Genomic DNA, 23193 nt, shown 5'->3' with positions numbered 1-23193 from the left:
ATTTGATATTTCATTTATGTGAAAGTAATTTATTTAACTTTCGAACATGTTTATCATCCCGAGATATTATCTCCTTGCGTTTGATACCGTTTGGCCCAAATAAAGAATGGCAATCAGGAGTGAAATATTATACAGTTGTTTCATGCATTTACAATCCATAGACAAACAAAACTATTTCTTGAAATCATATTAGGACCAATCTATTTAACTGTTTCCCGAAGCCGCTGGCTGAGGGAAACGGTTCATTAGGTTGGTCCCAACGTTGAGGGAAATAGTTTCAACTGTCGACTGTAAATACATGAAACAATCGTTTGTTACCTGATCAGTGTAAAATAAATTTGTTATCTGCAGCATTAGTTTCTTCAATCTCTGGGTGTTGAAAGCTGCTGTTGGCCAATCAGAGTTTGTGAGACAACAGTCAAAAATATTGACTGGTAAATCTGATTGGTTGCTGTACATCAACGTCACCCAATCAGTTCGCCAGACACTGTCTAAACTATTGACTATACAATATTTTCAACTGTTGACTGGCTTTCTATATTTTCTTGGGAAACAGGCAAAGTGTTTAATACATATTTATTAAGAGACTCAGAAAACAAAAAAAACAGTTGTTTACACCTTCACAGTGACATCTTATCAACGATTTTACTGCGATGTATTTCAGAGTCAACAGACAATAGCAATGCAGCGGTATTTACAGCTCTCAAGAGAGACAAATGGGCTGATGTAAGTCACATTTTAATTAGCAGTTAACAGTGTTGGTAGGAATAAAAAGAAAAGTCAGAATAGTCCCGTAAAAACAATTCTCTCTCTGTCATAAAGGTTGAATATAATGACACAAGGAGGGACTTCTTGCAGTCCAATATAACGGGAAAGACAGGCTCATGTATCGGTTGTAGACACAGGGTCATATATATTTTTTAAATTGTCACCATCATTGACATAGACACATCAATGGCTGGCTTGTTCATCCTTTTTTTCCCGCTTTTGATTTTCTTTTTACATTAGGATTATAAATGATATGTTACCAGGACAAAAGACCATTATCAAAGAAAGGGTGAAGAATGTAAATAAAAAATAGTTATTTTACAATACAGATAGATATTCAAACCACAGAATAAGTACTTATGAAATCTACGTCCAAAAAAAATTAATTTTTCACATCACCTGTGACTTGAATTTTCAGATCCGTACCAGAATGATGGAAAGCAAACTTAATAAAAAGAGTATAGAAGATGTGGAGTCAGCCATATTTCTTGTATATCTGGATGAGGAGCTACCAACAGTAAGTTCAATAGAATATGGTTTTTATAGTTCATTTGAAAAATAATAGTTCCGTAATGTTTATAACATAGAATCCTTTAGAATCCTTATTTTGCCCCTTACCAATTCCACCTATTAAAGTCTTGCTTATGATTATCAACATATAATGGTAGGTATTACTGTATTTAACCAGCAGTAGACCATGCCTGGTGAGAAGCCCACCCCTATCTCTTGGCACTACAGTGCAGTAAAATTGCCAACAAATGCTGTTTCATTGTCCTGTAATAAGCCCACCCATAACTTTAAGTCTGAGATTATGTGTTGGCTCCCTGGGGTTATAGTGGGATAATTATGGTAATTTCTACACAACATATTTACAAGATGTTCTGTATCTCAAGAATGTTTCTTTTTCTAATATTTCTAATCTTTTGAAAAAAAAAGACTGAGGTTGATTAATTAGATGATGTACATTTTAACAATAAGAAACATCAACATCATATTATATTTTCTTCTGACAATCTAACACCCCTGAAGTTTCATATTGAACTATTCCAACCCTTGAATTCGAAGAGTTCAAATGTGTCTTCAGGGGTGAATGAGTCGAGTATGAATTCTACCAGACTTCTTTGATATGAAAGAGAAATATTTACTTCTTTTCTACATGAGCAATCATATCATGGAGTAGGCTGTTCATGTTATTAAAGTAAATTATAAATGGTATCACCACTGTTGACCATAATGGACTCATCCAGATCTATGCATGATGGAGACTACTAAAAGTAACATAGGGGTGAAAGGGTTAAAAGTCAAAATATCAGCATTCTCATCCTTTTTATTTTTTCAGACAATTGAAGAGAATGGAAAATATATCATGGTTGGAAGTGGATTTAACAGGTAAGAATATGGAGGGGAAAAAATAATAATATGATTTTGATATGTATTAAATTATATAATAAACAAGCAATATAATTTGAAACTTAACAACTTATTATTTCAGGTGATATTCATATATTCAATGAGATGATTCATTATAACAAGCTTACCATGGCAACTAAAATGATAAGTTCAAGAAAAATTTCAAGACTTAGTGCGTAACTAAAACAAATAGACGGTACTTTAACTTTGGGTTCGCATAGATATTTAAAATTGCTGGAAATTACGATTATTCAGCGTTGAAAGTGCTGTTAGTAAATTTCACGATTTTCGAGGAAAGACAAATGTTGAAGAAGAAAAAAATCGAAAATTTCTAAAACATTGACATAATGAGACAAATTATATAAAACAATTTACAGTATAATTATCTGTTTACAAATATGTTACTTTACGTTCTCAAATGTAGTGCTAAAAATGTAACATTGAAATTTGGATTGAATGCTGCAGGACCACTGGGCCTGGATGTTGTGGAGGGAAATATAGATACTGTGTACACAGTTTATGAATTTAGTGCTGAGGTCAAAAACAAGTGTCTTCCAAAATGTTAAATCTGTCGTCCATACTATCAACATGCTATATAATGCCATTTATATATATTTCTAGTAGATGCTAAAATGAAAACACCTTTCGAAATCCAAGGGCTCCGTTTTCAATAAACATTAAATGTTTTCTTTACACATTTGGAATATGTCTTGACAAAATCGAAAGCTCTCTACGTACGTACCACCTTGTAGATAAGATGTTAACTAGTCCAGAAACTCCATCTTTGATTCCTATTTAGTATTACTGTACCACCAACTTTCGACCATCGACAACTAAGACGTTGGTTCTCCTCCACTTCGACAGCAGTCCTAGCTGTTAGTCCACAAATTGTTAACGGATTCCTGCGTACATTTGATCTCTTTGAGAAAAGAAGAAAAAGACTTGTGTGGCGACACAACAGTAAAATTGATCACCTGCGATTTTGTTTTAGCTTCTCTGTAACCCCAAAAGACAGGTATCAGCCTAGCGATTGGTCAATTTTTATGTCAGAAACCGATCAAATGACTAGCTGTATGTGAGCCTTTAGTGTTATTGTCAGGATATTTTCCAAATGTGCAGAGAAGATGTCATTTTATGTCGAATGACAGCAAAACACTTGGATTTTGATAAAACAGGAAGGTTATCATTTCGCCATTCTCATCAATAACTTTTCGACGTACAGCTACAGGGCAGCCATTATACATGTTTATTACATGCTGCTAATATCAATTTCATCACTCTTTTCATCATATTCATTTTTGAAGACACTTTTTCTTCATAATGCTTCCATGTTTATGAAATAGTCCCCATATTACTCAAGACCAGTTTCACACAACCAAGTGTTTGTTATACTGTGATTGCTGTGTGAAACACGATTACCCATTGGTCACTTTGTCAAAACGATAAATCAGTCGTACGATTTGTTGTGCCTTGGTATTACCATATATGGAGGTCCAAAATGTCATTGTACTTGTTCAGATGACCCCGCTGACCAGTAGGGCACATGAGTGGTCGGTAAAATGTAAATCCTTACTGACAACTCTTAGTAACATTTAACGGTGGCTGACCAGAAAGTCTCAACACTGTTGTACTGTACGTCAAAACAATGTACTGTATACAGGGAAATTTTTCCTGCACTTTAAATTTTTCGCCTTTTTTCGCCCGCTGTAATGAGGGCGGATTTCTCATCACAGCAAACAATTGTAAACAAACTAATACAGGTAGTAATTAAATGTAAAGGGCAGATTTAATAATGGGCGATAAATGGATTTTAACGTCGAAGGGCAAATATTTGCCAGTATACAATATTTGTTGACTTGTTTCGACAGGCTTTAACAGCTGTGGTTCCGATAAACGCTGTCATAGACATTCGGAACATGTGATGTCAACAAATAAATCACATTGACCTATGGTACATAAATGTTGAGTCTTATGTATCTTATATTTATATGTATTATCATTTAACCCCTCCTAATACAATATAGATGATGTTCAAGAGATTACTTTTGGATATCTATTAGTTTTACCTTGACCTACTAATGTAACTAAGCAACACCCCTGTGGTCGTTTGTTCCCATCCTCATTGTCAACTCTAGTATATATACATCCTGTCAACTCTGACCAGATTTCTGATATGATGCCTTGTCGCTGTTCTTGTGTCATGTTTTTGCACGGACAGATTAGGGTATGAAGAATTTTAAATCCCAGACCATTATTTGTCCGCAGAGTTACGATTTGTTTCAAACCCTGGCTTAATTAGTCATTCAAAACAATATTTATCAGTTTTGACAGGACTCGTGAGAGTTATCTTAACTCATAGCTTTAAATAGAGTCAGACTTATTCTAAGTCATTTCATTCATATATTACAAGCAATCAACTTTCATTTATCATCGACAATGCCTTACCTTCTACCTTTCTTTCTGTTTTGACTCTTTTTTTTATTTTTTTTACAAAAATATGTATTTGTATAAAAATGTTGGTCAGTATAATTGATCATAGCAACAAAAAAATATCTTTTTAACCCTTAGAGTGCTACATTCAAATAACATACAGTAACCAATCAGTGCTGAACTAATTAGGAAAATTTAATTTTCACTGCAGTTCAAATTTAGATATAACTTCATAAGTCACAATTTTAGTAAAAATATTGCAAAAATAATACTTCTGTTAATATCAAAACATATTAATACCATTGGTTGGTTATTTTATATGTTTGATTAAATTTTAATCAACACGATTAGCTGTTGACCATATAAAATACCATTTTATAGAATGTGCAACTATAGTTGTGACTAGCAGTGGTGGCCACAGACATACAGCGCAACTATAGTTGTGACTAGCACTCAAAGGGTTTTAAAAAGACTTAAATATATAAAAGGGAAAAGAAATAGAAACAAGTAGTAGAAATTATATTTCGTTAATTTTCAAATTAAAACCGTTCCAAAAAAATAGGAAATTGCTGGGGGGCAAAAAACCAGTTGAAAGAGAAACAATGCTATAGTCTTTGGCTTTGAGAATAATAATGAATATCTACATATGATGCTAAACTTTAATGTTGAGAAGAGATAGCTCAGTTGTTAAGGAGACACGGTAGTCTTGTGGTAGGACGCTGGGCTCGTGACTGAAGGGTTGCTGGTTCGTGTCACGTCACGGCACTGTTGTATCTTTGAGCAAGATACTTTACTCCACTTGTTCCAGTCTACTCAGCTGTAATTGAGTACATGGTTGGGCAGTGCTAGAATAGTAGAATGCTAGCTGTGAGCGCCAAAATGGCAGCACTGGCTGTATGCTCCCAATGGAGTTGAGAAAGATATTGGCTGGTTGCAAAGGCCCTATAACCACGGATGATAATTTGTGAACTGCTTTGAGACGACCTACGAACCAGGTTGTGATAAAGCGGTATATATGAACTTCAAATTATTATTATTATTATTATTATTATTATTGACTAGTATATGGTACATAATGATATTGAACTGTTACTTTTGACCTTTGATGTGACCTTGACATGTCACTTCCTGTTGAGCAGATGGTTCGACAAGTCTATGACGTTTCCCATATTTGCTAATGGTAAAACAGGCGTGAACGTGGAGCACTCGGCAGGTGATGCTACAGTGAGTTTCGATCCTGTCTGGCTAGTTTCCTGCGTGTGACAGTGTTATAGCACTAACTTATATAACCTGTAGTCACAACCTATATAATAGTACTCCCCTGGTGTTACATGGTATGCGTGCAAGGTCAAATACAGTGGAACCTAAGTTCGTCGGGACAATTTCTGAAAAAAAAAAAATGTAATCAAATATAATTTGGTACTGCAAAAAGTTCCTTAGAGGATTCTTAGTTTTAGAGTTACGAGATTTTACAATATCCTTACAGGTAGTCAGGCTGATTAAAAATCTCAGACATTGTAGATCTGGAACTGATATTCATGGTAAAACATGCTGAACCTACCTGTCTCATTGACCTTGAATACACACCTGTATCATTGCTAATTACCTGAAGCTTTTACCTTTTATCGCTTGTAGATATATAAACAGTCTGACCTGTGACCAGTATGTGCACCTTCAATTCACTCATCTGTATATATACCTACATGCTTTACGGTTTTGTAGTACAGATACACAGTTGTACTACAATTTTCTGTGTACATGTAGCCAGCTTGTTTTGTGAGTTGCTTTGATATGCAAACACAGCTGTGTATAGACTATATAATATGAATGTTGTGCCATTTCTGGGATATTGTCATATATCAGGTACATTATACGAGGAAAGATCAAATTGACACAAGTACTTGAATGACTGAAATTTCACCTTTCTGTCACACAAGTATTTGTTGAATTTTATAATTATCAAGAAAACTGTTTTTCAAATTTTGGAAACGTCAGTCTGGAAAAAAAAATTGGGTTGACCAACCAAACAAATATCTTATCAAATGGCCATGCATCCATGTACTGTAAGTTTTGTTATTTGATCTTTAATTCCAATTTGTTTTTTACAGATATTTAAAAAAAAATTGTCATTAATTTTGTGTATGGTTTCCTTTTTTCCTTTTGGCATTTTGACTTATATTTTGTGTGGATTGTGTTGGCCATTATAACCACATCATTTTACAACGTGACCTTTGACCCCTAGCCCCCATAGTTACAGTTTTGGAACCCTGACCTTTTGAACTTTGAACCCTGAAGCCATGGTTATACAAGTACAGTATGATTTTATTTGTTGGGGAGGGGATAAGTGCATTTCATCTCGGAAATCTAAATGACACCTCTGCATTACAGGGTACGCTTGGTCTGTGACTTCAACCTAACAAAGTACAATTTTTTTCATTTAACTACATTTGTTCATTAGCTAACACCCGAGTAAGGAAAATTCCGCCGAAGGATTCCAAAAAATTAAGTTTCATAGACTTATTTACAGATCGCCGGAGGTCTTGAGGATACCCCATGATGTTATTTGTTTGCCTAGCAGTTTCAGTCACATCTGGGACAAAAGTTTTCGGGATATATCTTTGGGGCATTGCCCAGTTCTTGTTTACCTTTCTAAAAAGTTGTGGTTCGTAATTCTCCCCATACAGGTGGTATGATAAATCCGTCTCGTTTGTAACTTTCGCCAATGGTGTAACGGGTTGTAATGGAGAACACAGCACCTGCGATGCGACAGTAAGTTATTGCATGAAAATGTTGTATAGCTAAAGTCTAGTGAGAGCCTTGTCAACATTGTACCTTATACAAGTACAGCTGGTATTCGCTTTGCTTCGGTATTTATTGTAAATAGTGTCTATGTATTTTGCATGGTATATTTAAAATTATGTCATGTTCATGTCACTTGTTCACATCACTTTCACCATATTCATTATCTTCTATAAATAGAGGCAAACTTTTTGGAAAGTATTTTCTATTTTGTCAGCATTTGATTTTTTTTTCCATTTTGTCCGTCTTCGTAATTATAAGCATTTGAAATTATTGTGCATTGCCCTTTGGATTTGGTTTCTGCTACTTCTGATGAAAAAATAAGTGAAAACTGGCTTCAAAATTCCCCTCCATTTTGTCTAGAAATCTTGTAAATGGTGTGTTGTTGTTTGTCTTGGGCATGGTTTTCACTGCACCAGTAAATATGTAAGGTTCAGACCCTTAGCATGTCTTGCCTCCAATGGTTTTAACAGGTTTTGGGAGTACGTTTGTAATGAAATTCTCCAACATCTATTGAATTCACAGTTTTCATTTTACTGACTTGGCTTAGATGTCAACGAAAACTCACGAAAGACCAGATTAAATCAACAGAAACATTTTTTTTGTCATAATTACTGAAAAATATCATGCCATTTTTTTCTGTATAAAGGTTTTAGAAAAAAAATCTAACATTAAAATATAATTTACCTTTTGTAAAAAAAAAAAAAAAAATCTTTCTTGTATTATAGATTTTCTTGGCACTCTTCAGACAATGGTTAAAAATGAACAAAAAGAAGTGTAAAAATGAAAAAAGTTGTATGAATATTAATTGCATATTTCGCTCGGTATCCCAAAAACGAGGAAAGTGGATTAGTTTCGATAAATTTGTCATTATAAAATCCCTACTGTCCTGTAGCTACGTACAGCAGTGGTTGTTTTGTGTTGTTTCCTATTTGACGACACGTTATTTACAGTCTCCTATAGGAAATATGCTGATAAATAGGAGTAAATAACAACTATTCAAACTTTTGTTTAGCTTTATACAGTTGTTCATAACAACAATTTGGCATTGATGCGAAACTAAACCGAGACATGAGGAAGACAAGCTACGGAAATAAATCATTTTCAGTCAGTGTTTACTTCGAAATATAAGATTTTCCTGATATAAATCATCGGTAGTATACTTCAAATTTGAACTACCGGTACAATATTTTATCACTTCTTTCTGCTTTCAAAGTGAGCTAACAGTGATTGATTTGATGTGATAGACTAAAGGCTTCCCTACCCCAGTCGAAAGGAAACTGAACCATTATTTTCAACAACAACAAAAATCAGAAATCTTGGGAGCTGGATGGTTTGCAATGCAGGAAACCGTAATGCTTTTTAGGATAAAATGACCGTCCATAACAACTATGGAAACAGCTAATCTTACTTACCAATGTGATCAAGCGAAGTGTATACAGGGAATGGCACAAAACAACTGTTCGGTACAGCTACATGACCATAATCTCTAGTGATTAAGTTTTCTCCTTAGGGAATACAGTTATGTGGTATTTTAGAGCCAAATTACTAACACGCATGTTTACTTAGTATTATTAGTGATAAAGTCAGTTTATGACCCTCTGTATAGAATTATATAGAGAGTTGGTAAGGTATGTATAGGGGGGGGGGGGGGGGGGGGAAATAATGTATTAGCTCAACCCTACTATACGCTATATTTACCTCTGTGTTTCTATAAAGGGTCAGTAACTGACTGTATAACAAATATGTTGCATTAAAGACCTATGGGTTTAGAGCTTTCACATGGTAACCCATTCCTTATACTGTCCCATAGGACATATTGAATTCCTTAAATATTGCACCTACTTTGTCGCTAAATATTCCTTAAAACAGAGATTTTATTTACCTTTTGGGTCTTTTCTGACTGACTCCAAATCTGGAGTTGTAGTCTGCCCAAACTGCTTCATATTGTTGAAGTTATTGTCATTGAAATGCTTACAGCACTTAAATTAATTAAGGCTTTTCCTAGTCTTTATCAATCGGCAGAGGGGAGGTAACTCCTTAATTTACAATACCTGTTATTTACCATTTTTGGAATTTCACCATGTGACAGCTCTGAACCAAGGGTTTCTGGACATTCTGGTCCAGGATGCAGTAAATAATTAATATAGAAAAGGGTCTGTAAGTGGTGCTGTAGTAAGTGTGGTTACTTGTCTTTTAATTTGCATGACCTAAATCGTGTTAAAAAGTCTAACCATTATGGCAGTAGAAAGGATATTACTAATGGTAGAATAATAAATGTTGTATTAAGTTTAAAAAAACAATTGTAAAAAATTATATTTATATGTAAAATGTTGTATATGATATTGCATTTCCCGATAAACACCTGGTAAACAACATCTTGTTGGGGCAATTGCCTGTTTTTGAAGATATTGATGGAAGTACTTATCAAACTTATTTTTAAGACATCTATCTATCATTGAACTGTATGTTACTTCGCTATGATACATTATAGATTTTACACCCCTAAAAAATCTAGATTGTATAATTTAATACATGTACAGATTATATGAAACCTGACTTTACTGACACCTGACTTTACTGGCACCTGTCTTTACTAACACCTGTCTTTACTGACACATGTCTTTAAAGGCATTCTGTAATATCAGACATTTTTTCTGTTCTCAGAAGACTGTTTTTTTCTGTTTTTAAAATTGATTTTACTGACAATACTTTAATATCTGACCAATTCCTGGTAATAATCTTTTCTTCTTAAGCTTGGTGTCGGCCAAGACAGGTTTCACAAAGCATTATAAGTTACATGTATCAGTATGTCAGCAGCTAGACTTCCTCCACATATATAGAATAACATAACATAATATATAACTAATGCATACAGAGATCTTAAAAAAATAACATGAAAGATATTTATAAGTGTTAACATTAGATAATGATAATTTATACAAAATATAAGTGTTGTCCTATTTGTTTTATAAAAAATACTCTTAGTCACTAAAAGTTTAGGCAGTATTTGGTGTTTTAACAATTAGCCACCTTATTCATTACTGACATATGATATATATGTTCTTTATTTCAACCCACATGTATTCAGAAAAAGTGTACATATAAAAAAACATTATCTTGGAAACCTATTTTAAAAGAAAACTTTTTAATTCATGATTTAAGCTTGTTCACTATTAGCGAAGTAATGAATTGCAAGTCATGCACAGGTTTTGACTTTTCAATCCTTTGGCTGTATATTTCCTAATTGTAGTGAATTGCATTTATGTCTTCAGTAAATTAATAAAAAGTTTCTTTGACAAATCAAATTATCTTCACCATATTCTGTTAACTTAATTGACTTCCGTAAACAAAAATAGCAAAATAATTTGTGTACATAATGTTAAGGAAGAGTTGTTAAACTGATGTTTTATTGCACAATGTTACATACAAACGTGAATGCTTATTTTATGCCCTGAAATTTACAGCTACCAGGCAGAATGTGGGAATATTACCTACAGAATGAGAAATACACAAAGGATGGCAAAATCATCGCTGAGAGGTCTCGTAAGAAGAAAATTCCTTCCGCAGAAAGGTGAGATAGTTTTAATTTTCTTCAGTCTTGTGCTTTGCTTCTACCATTCCAACCCTAATTTATACCCCAGTTAGAAGTCAAGTTTCTGGTTTGACATCAGGTATTTGATTTTTTATCTGAATTACATGTTATTTGGATGAAAAATCATGAAGAAAAGTATTTTTGAAAAATTGAGCATTTATATGATAACTATAAACTATAAACAAAAAAAAAAAAAAAAAATGCTGATATCCAAATATAGAAGAGTTTCTAGAAAATTATTAACTTACGTTGTCTTCCCTGACACTTCCTAGGATATATTTCCATGTTTTTTTAACCCTTTCAACTCTACCTTGTATGTCACTTGAGTAGACTCTACCATGCATTGATACAGATGAGTCCAATATGGTCTACAAGGGTGAAACGGTTAATTGTGCCTTGGTATCTGATCTATTTGATGAGTTATCGCCCTGTATGTACTTTCCATCCATTTTCCTTGGAACTTGATAGAATTTTTCACAATTAAATACTTCCTGGTGTTTCTAGAAAAATTGCAAGAGCAGACAAATTGTGTGCTCGTGTACTAACTAGTAAGGACAGTGGAGGTCAGTGTTGGATACTTTTAACATTTAGTTTTCTGAACTTGCAGATTGACATGGGATATGACTGGGTTTGAAGAGGATCTGGAAGAAGCGTACGACCATTACAGAAAGCTGGTAAATAAATTAATTGAAAAAATGTGACCGGGACTCCTAGGGAAGTTCCAATTTCAATATTAAAATACTGACTTTTTTAAAATGAAGAATCATTCATAATTTATAAGTTATATGGATCTTTCATGTTCAAATATATTTTTTTTTACACAATCAAACAAATCAAAATTTAAAAAGCCCTGTTTTTGAAGGTCAATTGTTGCAATAAATCAAAAAAAAAAAATCAAATATTTTCCCCTTATACTACCTGGCTTCAAAGAAGTATGTAATCGGCGTGCTTCTGTTGAGCATACAATAAAAATAGCCAAATTTATTCCCATTTGATCTAAAGCTCGTTTCATAAAATCTTCTGAAAATCTTTTGTGAGTTTCTATGAACTTGTATATTTTTTTTCCGACTAGGCTGGTGGATTCTGTCTGAGAGTTGTCACCCCTGAATACGGAAAAGGATACATCAAGAAAAAGAGGATGAGTCCCGACGGATACATCCAGGCATGTCTCCGTTATTTCTGTTGAGAATGTTAAGAAGTTTCGGTGCTCATGTACAGTATCAATTTTACTATTGACATAGAAAGAATATTCTCATTAGAATCAATTTAATGGATGAAAATTTACTTTCAATTTGTCATGGTTATGGAAAAGTTATTGGGGGATACAAGTGATCTACATCAGTAAAACCGAATGGACAGTTTTATTTGAAACACTTCTCCTAATGTTTTATTTAAATGATATTATTTGTACAGTTTTATTTCTTCACATTGATGAGCAATATTCATACTAATGAGTAAAAAAATAAATATGAATCCCCTGTATCTGAGTCTTATTATTGGACTGTAGAGTTGCCGTGATTGACCAAACACTTATGTGATGTCTTTTTGTTGTAGATGGCTCTCCAGTTGGCCTATTACAAACTCTATAACCAAGTTCCCAAAACCTACGAATCTGCATCAACGAGGTACGTCACTTACAGGGCGCTAATTCTTCATTGTTCTCATACCCAACTGCAATACCCCCCCCCCCCCTTATCATTGTACAGAAACACCAATCAACATATTAACCCAATACATGAGTCCAGCATCTATCCTGCAATAATTGATGTTATCCATTTTTTGTTGCAGGATGTTTCTGGCTGGTAGAACTGAGACAATCCGTCCGGTCTCGGAATACTCGAAGCAGTGGGTAAGCAGCATGATGAATGAGCGAGCAACGCGTGAACAGAGAATCATGTTACTCAAGCGAGCCGTGCAATACCAGACACAGGTCAAGGTCGACGCCAGCATAGGTCAAGGCTTTGACAGACATCTGATCGGACTGTTCGCCGCCTCACAGGAACTCAAGATACCGACCCCAGCTCTGTTCCAAGATAAGGTAAAGATGAAGAATTTTTAGTTAACCACAATACAATCTGTCTTGCATCCCATTTCATGTGCATGACATCACAATGACCTGATATCATGAAATTGGAAACATTCAGGTACTGCGATGCAGAAAAATGCAACACCTTTTTTGTGGTTCCTGAGCTTATACTGGTGACGGGAATGAGAGAACAATTACTTTCTCAGATACAGGGGTGACGGGATTTTAAAACTTGTGCAAACCTTTGGCAAGCCTTGGGTTTCACCCCAATATGAAAACCCTGGGGTGGATTTTCCCTATTTTGGTGCTACAGCTCTTGGCATGAAAGAGTCTTATACTTCTCTACCTGTGTGTAGAGGAAAGACATTTATGTCAACTGTCATGTAAGACAGGAGGAGAGAAAGTTAAATATATCGGGAGTAGGGGAGTTGCACCAAATTGAATCAGGAATTGAAAAAAACGAAGGCTGTATGGCTTTATTCTAGTTCATATTGCATTAAGTTGTAATTAATATATTCTTTTAAGGAATGAAGATTTGGAAATATTTTATTAAAAGTATATATACACTGTATGTTGATTTTATAAAAGTAGAATTTATCTTAAATATCTGATGCTGTTATGTTACAGAGCTTTTGGATGCAGGACAAACTAAGTACATCACAGACTCCGACCCGCTACACCGACCAGTGGACACTTGAGACCTGCTGTATGGGCGGAGGCTTTTCCCCGTCTTCACAAGATGGCTACGGTATATCCTACATGATCTACGGGGAAGACTTGAGTACGTATCCAGCTCAAAGCTGAACTGTGGTTTTGAAGTTTGTCAGTGAATTATGCTAGTTGTAGTTTATATTCCGATACCATTTTCAGGAAATCCATTAAGTGTTCTTTTATGGCAGGTGGTCTCGTTATAGTCAAAAAGTTGATTTCTGCTCCGACTGCAATTTAATTTTACAAATACTTATCATTGTGTACCTTATCCGAAGGAATGAATGTCATTGCAATTGTGAATTCACAGAGACAAGACAAGCTACAGATACTGTCCAGCTGTCTCGTATCAAAGTCATAAGACCGTAACAAAACCTTCAGAACATTGGGAATTTTTAAACAGCAGGTGTCTCGATAATATAGCCACCTATGTTCTCTGTCAAATATCAAGCCTCCTTTGAATTCTTTCCCAGTAAAGGTGATACAAATATCAAGCCTCCTTTGAATTCTTTCCCAGTAAAGGTGATACAAATATCAAGCCTCCTTTGAATTCTTTCCCAGTAAAGGTGCTACACTGGGAAATAGCTGGCTCAATTGGACACTTTTGTATAGACATTAATGCTGTCTCCTGAAACTGTAATAGACGGTACAGTGATGCCTGGATTAACAATGATCAACTGTATACTGAAAAATCACTGATTTTTGTGGGTTTTTAATTTCGTTGGTTTCATGGGTAATCTTCATCTGCTAATTCATAGGTCCACGACGAAATTACAAGTTGGACTTAAAACTTTTCTCCGTTGGAGTTGGTACTTGTAATCCACAAATTCATGTACCCACAAATTCATGTACCCACAAATTAAACGCTGGTTTTTTTACGGTAAATCATGAAATTTGGGCCCCATGAAATTTACTGATTTCACAGTATACAGTTTAAAATGAAAGATTTTTCTCTTTCAGCAATTTACCTGAAGCATAATAAAATAATCAAATGCTTTTGTTCTTCTTGTTTCAGTCAATTTCCATGTAACTAACTGCAAGTACTGCCAGACAACTTCAGCAGACAAAATGGCTGATGCTATTTTGGAGGCCATGTCGGACATGAAAGAATTGCTCAAGTAGTGTGTTGGTGTCACATGGCAATGGTGTCCGGTTGCCATGGTGCTATGCATACATCATGTGACTGTTGTGTTACCATGGTTTCCTGTAATCATGGTGTGTGTCGTCAGATTGGGAGACAATCAGGACCAATGTCAGGAAGAGGAATGAATTTACATCAGAGACAAGTCCGACTGGAAAACTAGAATTCAGCAACATTGAAGAACATCCTAGAATCTTCATGCTACAAAGCAGGAATATCATTCCGTCGTAGAATTCGATTGGAAATTTATTGAAGTGACATTTAACCAAAACAGAAAATTGAATGACTTCGAAGAAATGTTGTGTTTTCTGTAGCATGAAAATATAATCATGATATTGAACTGAAATTCTTGTACTGTATCAATCAAAAGGCAAGAATTGATCATCGGCACAGACACTGTACCGGATATCCAGAATTTATTTGTCAAAGGTATTGTCAAGGCTGCTGAATTTTTACAATTTCCATAGGAAAATTAAGAAGAGGGAAAGCCGAAGAGAGACATGGCCTGATCTATAACCATGCCTTGAATTTTCAGTCTCTTCTTTTATAACAATGCAACTTTTTTTAATGAACGCCATATAGGTAGCATGTCTATTTGTGTGTGTTGTTGTGTGTCAATAGGTGTACTTGCTACTATTTTTGCATACCGCGTGTCTGGATGCCAGTGTTTGCGGAAAGCACTTGTGATGTAGATTCACAAAAATGGCACTGCCGGGGGATTTCTAATTACAAAAACATGGCATCTCCATTTTTCTGTGACTCACTCTTTGATATTAGTATTATTTTATTGAGGATGAAGCTTTTAATATTGTAGAGACATTCTCATCACGCCTGTGGATTTGTTTAAGAGGGTGGGTACCAAGACAAAGTATCGTCTTGATTACAAATTGAAATTTTGGGAACATGTCGCTTTGCAAGAAAACAGGAATGGATATTTGATAATGTCTTTTTAGTGTGCTAAAATTTTGCACCGTGTACCGTTATCTTCTACACAAATCTGTCTGATAGATAATTTTTATGAAATATATAAATATTTATGTACAAGTTAACAATTTTTGTGTTTAAAAATCTTAATTTATTTTTTTATATTCAGATGGCGATGAATCATAACACACTATTCTGATACTGTGTTTATCAGCAAGGTCAATCTTACAGTATATGAATTAATTCTAAGGTTTTTTCCCTATGCCATTTGTATTTGAAAATATCAATAGTCAATCCATGTACAGTATTGACATTTCAAACTTTTGTTAAGGTACAATGTATACCTAATGGGTAACACTAGAGAGAGTGTATTCTATTCAAACTATTCAAATAAAATTGGTTTACCGAATGGTGCAATAATTCAAATATTGAAAGATTTCTGGGTTGGCATGATGGTACATGTACATTTCATGTACAGAATTTTCTTCTGGACACTAGGCCAATAAAATATATATGCGTTTTGTCACATGATTGACAAAATTTAATATATACTGAAATATATAGATGAGAAAAAAGGAAGAAATTTAGAGAATATTATCTACGTCTATCTTCAGTTAAAAAAACCTATTGTTTATAATAAAAAGTCTGTAATATTTTACCTAGTATATCAAGCTAAAATCCATTGACTGAAAATGTCATGTGCTTTGTGTGTGATATTTAATACTGTAACATGTGAACTGATCAGTAGTGTTGTGGTAGATGCAGACTTGGCTTCAAACTTATTATCCAAGTGGTAGTTTTTATTTTCATACATCATTGGTAAATTTTATAGGAGCTTGTGTTTAGTTTCAGGGACCATAGAATTTAAATTTTGTTTCTTTGCTGTAACTTGCTGCTTTTACTGTATCTACAGATATTGTTTTCTCTGAAACAAGATTTGCAAACAATTTCTGTTGATGGTTTGCCTTTTAATTGGGACAAAACAGAAGTCATATTTTTATTTGTTCTTATTTTTTGTTTGTTAGTAAGATATTTATGGGATAATTTTTATGATACCCGGTACTTCCTTTGTTAAGATATTGTTAAGATATTAAATTTCATTTGTTAATGTATCCATTTTAAATGTCCCATTTCATTTTAAAACTGATATTCACAGCAAGAATAAATTATTTGGTCCAGTCTGCCCAGCAGTACTAATGAATACAAACATTTCGGAAGTAACTGAGGGAGAGACTTGGGTCCTCTCAAGGGAAGTTTTATACTTTCTCGATTGAGCCGACACTGGGCTAAACCTCTCTGTATAGTATATTACTTACTTTGTAGGGCTTGGTAAATTTTTTATCAAGGTGTTGATCAATATGGCTTAAAGAGTCTTTTTGAATTTTTAGAAAATGCTGCTGTAATATTTTACTTTAATTTCTTTAAATTGAATTTTGAAAAAAAATACTACTAGTGTTTTAAATTATATGATTGTGAAATATTGTTTGCAACTGTTGATTGAATCGCTTTTGATTTGAAATATCTGCTGTGTGTTATGGTAAGTTCGTATGTTTTCATGTGGAGCACATTTTCTTTGTCAAGCCCAATCCCTGTCAGTATGACATGTTGAATATTCTGTAAGTTTAAGAGACTTAAAAATTATGTTGATATTTTAATTTTTTAAATTTTAAATATGAGTTTTATCCTTTAGCAACATGGGATGTATGAACGATATATATATTTATAACTGTTCCAGTTATCCACATTATTTATAACTTGTTTTGAATTCATCTACAAAGTAAATACTATCCAACACTTGCAATTCATACTTGCACTCAGTTTATGTACACAATATTTAGCAGTGTTTAATTTCATTTTCGATTCATCGTGTAGGGTACCGTGCTGAAGTTTGTACATGTATGGTGTAATTACATATTACGTGAAGAGTTGATAAATGTCCAATTATAATTGCATTTAGTCGGCAAGCTAGTCTGTGACTTTTTTCTCGTTGCCTTCATGCCTCGCACATATTATAAATGAAATGAATCTCAATTTTGGGGGGAAAACTCTTTGAATTTCGGGTCCATGTAACGAATTGCTGAACTGATCTCATGACATCTTTTGTAGGAACTGAAAATGGATATTACCGAGTATTATGTTGGTGTAAAACATTCATGTTGTTATAAAGTTTACATATTATTTTTGTTTTTCCACTTTTATTTTGGCTTTTTTTAGAGACTGAAAGGGCTTTTCTGTCAAAATAGGAGAAAATATGCATTCCTTGGAGTCAGCGCATTTAGCCCTTTCAACCCTAGGTAACTTTAGTAGACTCTACCATACATTTATCTGGATGAGTCCATTCTTGTCTACAGTGGTGAAAGGGTTAAGGGTCCCTGTCCCACGGTACCATGTTTTTTTCTATACACAGTTATCTCCCCTTAACTTGGTTTGGATATAACTATAGCAGAATTGGGCCTGTATACTTTTGATGTCCAAGTAGCTCAGTCATTTTGAGTGATAAACAATATGAAGTTCAGGGTTTGAATCCAAGTCATGTACTTCTCAATTTTACAATCAAAACACTATTGTTAATTACATTTGGTTTATTTCATCTTTAATATTTCATAAAAGTCCACCAAGATATGTTGTACTTTCCAGAATTGGTTTATCAAAGCTTAAGTCATACCGAAAAAAAATAGTTTCCGATACTTAATTACAGTCTTTGGCAGTGATACAGGAATACTGAAAGCATTTGATTGAAATCTTTGATATCAATCGAAACATCGATATTCCTGCTTCACAAAGCTCGTTATAACCTTCTGTTTTATCAAAGTCAAAACAGCAAAACATTACCAGTGGAAGCTTTACTCAAATCTGAGGTTCTCATTTTTGGTAGATGACTTGTTTATATCATGTTTCAAATGTGTAGGTCTAACTAAGTTAGTTGAGCCTTTTAATGACGAGCTGATAAACCTTGTGAACCTATCCCATCAAGCTTGGTGGTGTTTCTCTGTCATAGGAAAGGACCTGCTTCAGTCTTTAAAACTCAGTCATTTTTTTTTTTTTTGAGATGTCAGCTTAATTAATGTGAATGTTTTATATGAAATGGTCACGATGGAGACTGCCATTTTCAGTCTACATGTAAGCATGTATGAGGAAGAAGAGTGTCAGATTTGAAAGTGCTGAAATGTGTCGTGTGGGTCACTGGCGTTGGACATGACTTGTTTTCACATTTAAATACAGATGAAGTCGATGCTTATTTATGATATGCTCAAGCTGAGAAAGGCTTGGTTATGATATTTAAAACAAAACATTTATAAAACGTGGTTGAGATTCATTTTCAAATCTGTCATTAATAAAGAAATATTTAAATATCTTATTTTTCTTTTAGTCTTGGTTTCACTCGTTGCATTGGCATGGCAATGTATGTATCTATACACTTATGTTGCTACATGGATTAGAACAAATGATTCTGATAAAAAAAATATTTGGTAATATCACGGACTTAGATAACCTAATTCCGTGGTAATATATATCGTTATAGTTTATAAATCTTTTGTCAACTTGCATGTGGCTTGGTATACACTAAAACCTTGTTATACTGTCAATATTTGTCCAGCGGAATTTTGTCATTATAAAGGATGAGGGAGATATATGAAAAAGTGTATCGATAACTAAAGAAAAACACAAAAAATGGGCATTGAAAAGTAATAGCATAACTAAAGTGACAAAAGAACAAGGACCAGTGTACACATATAGACTTTTTACTATCGTACATGCAATTCATGTTCTAGGGAGAAGTAATAGTCACTAACGAAAATGTCTTGCCTACTTTCATTACTAAAATTTTGAATGATCTCCAGCTAGTTTAAGGTAGAGAGTTACAGTGCTCTGAATTTATCTCGAACAAAGAAGAGTGCAAATTGTTCCATAATGTTTTTAGCTCGCCAAAGGGCCAAGTGAGCTTATGACATGGTGCGGCGTCCGTCGTCCGTCCAGCATCAACTTTTTACTTGAAACAACTTCTTTTCAGCAACCAAATGGCTTTGGATGATGATATTTGGCCAGTAGCATGCTGGGATGAAGGGCTACCAAGTTTGTTCAAATGAAGGCCTTTGCCCATTTTCAAGGTCACATGGATCAAATATGTTAAATTCTTTGAATAACTTCTTCTGAATAACCAGAAGGTCCAGGATGATGATATTTGGCCAATATTATGCTAGGATGAAGCACTAGCAAGTTTATTCAAATAAATGACCTTCATCCATATTAAAGGTCACTGGGGGGTCAAATGTCTAAACCTTTAAACTATTTCTTCTAAATAACCAAGAGGTCTAGGGTGTTGATATTTGGCCAGTAGCATGCTTGGATAAAAGGCTATCAAGTTTGTTCAAATTAATTACCTTCACCCATATTCAAGGTCACGGGGGTCAAATATGTTGAACTCTTTAAACAACTTCTTTAAAACCAAAAGGTCCAGTGTGATGATATTTGGTCATTAGCATGCTGGGATGAAGGGCTATCAAGTTCGTTCAAATGAATGACCTTTGTCCATATTCAAGGTCACATGGGTCAATTGTCTTAAAAACCTTCAAATGACTTCTTCTATATTAACCAAAAGGTCGAGGGTGATAATATATGGCCAGAAGGATATTGGCATGAAGGGCTACCAAGTTTGTTCAAACAAATGACCTTCACTTATAGTCAAGGTCACAGGGGTCAATTGTCTTGAAAACCTTTTAACGACTTCTTCTGTATAACCAAAAGGTCTAGGGTGATGATATATGGCCAGAAAGATGTTGGCATGAAGGGCTACCAAGTTTGTTCAAATGAATGACCTTCGTCCACATTCAAGGTCACATGAGTCAATTGTCTTAAAAACCTTTTAACGACTTCTTCTGTATAACCAAAAGGTCCAGGGTGATGATATATGGCCAGAAAGATGTTGGCATGAAGGGCTACCAAGTTTGTTCAAATGAATTACCTTTGTCCGTATTCAAGGTCACAGGGGTCAAACGCTTTTGTTTCTTGGTATATACAGTCACCCGTGCACGTCTCCATCGTCTGGAGGGTCGCTGTAGGCGGGATATTCCCCCAATGACACTGGACCTGGCCCCTTGTATCTCCTCTTGTACCGCATCATATTTAGTGTGTGCCTTCTGGGAGTCAACTATATATGGACTGGTTACACCTCCGGATCAGCTCCTCCATGTTTGAGGGCCAGAACAATAAACTAGCATCACATATACGTCCACAAAACAATGTAAAATATACGGAAAAGTTTTGTTGCAACACGTTAAGTATAGTTGTTGTACACTCGTTTCTGAATCCTTTTCTACATATCATATTTTTGTAAATGGTATATATTTGAAAGAGAGACAATATTAAGACAAATATTCTTCATGACAGCTGATCACATTTTTTCTGTGAATCTGAAAGACACGTCTACATGCGAATATCTAAGAGTCGCATCTAGTATCTTGTTTACGAGATAGGGGAGGTAGGAGCTATGAGTTACATGCACCTAAAACTACATGTTTTTCTTATTCGTTGCTACATTATGATATATATTAAAAGAGTGCAGATATATAGAGGCAAAATTCATGTAGATGATCAGTAAAACAACTGGTGTGTTTAGGTTTCTGGCCCGAGGGAAATAAATTGATAAAGTGTATGTGTTTTTTTTTTCTTGGGGATGTTCCAATCCTACTGGATCCGCTATTATATATGTTGTGTCTTACAGGATCGATATCTGACATGACAGCGTTTTTCTGCAGACCTTATTCGCAATCTTTGGAGTTCATTACAATTTTACATGGTATGGTCAGTGGTTTGCTCCGTACCGACGGATCATGCACTCCGAACACACAGGATCTGCAGGTCGAAATAAAACCCTTCAAAAACCCTCTTATTGGTAACGCTTGAGCATGTTGTGATTAAGTCCCCCCCCCCCCCNCCCCCCCCCTTTATATTTATTTGGGTATGTAGTTCCAAAAATTATAAATTGATTATTGATTATCAATTTAAAATTAGTACACTACTTCTGATTACAGACTTGCCCTGCAGGTAGGTAGAGCGTAATAATTGTACCTGCTGCTCCCATTGCATGGTCATAAGAGGCGACTAGATTTGAGATCTTATCTTTTTTCTTCTTTCTAAGCAACTTTCTTCCTCCTAATGTCTCCCTGTGAGGAAGACTTTGGGTTCTGTCCCCTGGCCGAGACAAACCAGACTGTAAAAATGGTAGTTTCTACTCCTGCTTAACGCTCAGCAATTTAGGAGTGGGACGACTGGTTCGCCCGTTGTCAGTATAATGTGACTGGACGGGGTGTTCTGCTGGGTGTCTTCGGCAGTATGTTTTAGTGAGGTAGCTCTATAAAGCATCAGTTCCGTGCTATCACAAGGAGACAAACACGAACTTATCGCAGCCTCCCAAAACACACACGCATACACTTCACGCATGCATCTTGAACACAGGGAAGCCCATCCTTAAATGACCATATCTGTTGATAGGACGTTAAACAATACTAAACCAACCAAACCAAACCTGATTACAGACTGATTATCGATGATGATTTTAATCGGATTGCCCATCACTATATCAATGTGGATTCAAAATTACTTGTCTATGTTGGCATAATCTAAAACGTGTGTAAAACACTCTGATTTCTTTTGTAGACAAGTGGAGACTCTAATGAGGGTGAAGATTGGCAAGTTTACAGTAGTGATTACCATTGTGATGCCTCCTTAGTGAGGTATATTGAGACAGATATAGAAACAAAGCAGTTCAATGCAGATGATCTTGTGATATTGCCAACTGAGCTTCGAGGCAAGCTTGAGCCTTGCCTGAATGATGACATCATCTACTATGATGCTGAAACCGTGCCTTCAGTATCATCTTCTGAACTTTGCTTGGAAGGCAATCCACTTGCAGCCCCAAAAGATGAAGTAAGACGCTCTAAAGTATATCCTGAAATTTCTGAAGAAACATTTGCCGAATCTCTGGAAAGGTATGAAAAATTCCTATATCTGTTAGACTATGTCTTCCGCTTAATTCATTATACTGATGGACGGTGGAAGGAAGTGGATGGTGAGGGCCTCCCACCACCACCGCAGATGAGTATGTTTATTGGTGACCTTTGTGTCTTCCACTTTTAAGGGGGGAGGGGGGGGGGGGGGGGGGTATTACTTATTGTACAGCTTTTAGCCCAACACGAACAAGTTGTGTGCTGTTCAAATTACCGTTCATCTACAGTCCATTGTCCGTCCTTAAACAATCCATGTCTGTGTTGTTTCTCAAAACGCACTCGAGGAATCTTAGATTTGCCATGGTCTGTAGTTGTGCTTGTTGAATTTTGAATTTCTGATTAATAAAAAGACTCGGGGTTATGATATTTGGCAAGTAGGTACCTT

General features: G+C 35.0%; 1 protein-coding gene across 2 annotated transcripts in view; it reads left to right on the top strand.

The window, feature by feature from the left end:
• LOC110462824 (carnitine O-palmitoyltransferase 1, liver isoform-like) overlaps nt 1-19157 on the top strand; it is a 44882-nt gene extending 25725 nt beyond the window's left edge. Inside the window, exons 9-19 of one of the 2 annotated variants that reach the window (XM_021517022.1) lie at nt 665-726; nt 1187-1285; nt 2108-2157; nt 7293-7377; nt 10875-10981; nt 11610-11676; nt 12075-12164; nt 12557-12627; nt 12791-13040; nt 13656-13809; nt 14752-19157. In XM_021517022.1, the coding sequence (XP_021372697.1) occupies nt 665-726; nt 1187-1285; nt 2108-2157; nt 7293-7377; nt 10875-10981; nt 11610-11676; nt 12075-12164; nt 12557-12627; nt 12791-13040; nt 13656-13809; nt 14752-14858 (1142 nt within the window). In that variant the 3' untranslated portion in view covers nt 14859-19157. Of the gene's footprint in view, nt 1-664; nt 727-1186; nt 1286-2107; nt 2158-5747; nt 5833-7292; nt 7378-10874; nt 10982-11609; nt 11677-12074; nt 12165-12556; nt 12628-12790; nt 13041-13655; nt 13810-14751 lie in introns of both variants that reach the window. The other variant, XM_021517021.1, reaches the window with a different exon arrangement.
• Nucleotides 19158-23193: the final 4036 nt, after the last annotated feature.

Source organism: Mizuhopecten yessoensis, unplaced genomic scaffold (genome assembly GCF_002113885.1).
Source record: "Mizuhopecten yessoensis strain PY_sf001 unplaced genomic scaffold, ASM211388v2 scaffold10831, whole genome shotgun sequence".
NCBI lineage: Eukaryota > Metazoa > Mollusca > Bivalvia > Pectinida > Pectinidae > Mizuhopecten > Mizuhopecten yessoensis.
This window is presented reverse-complemented; position numbering and strand designations above follow the sequence as displayed.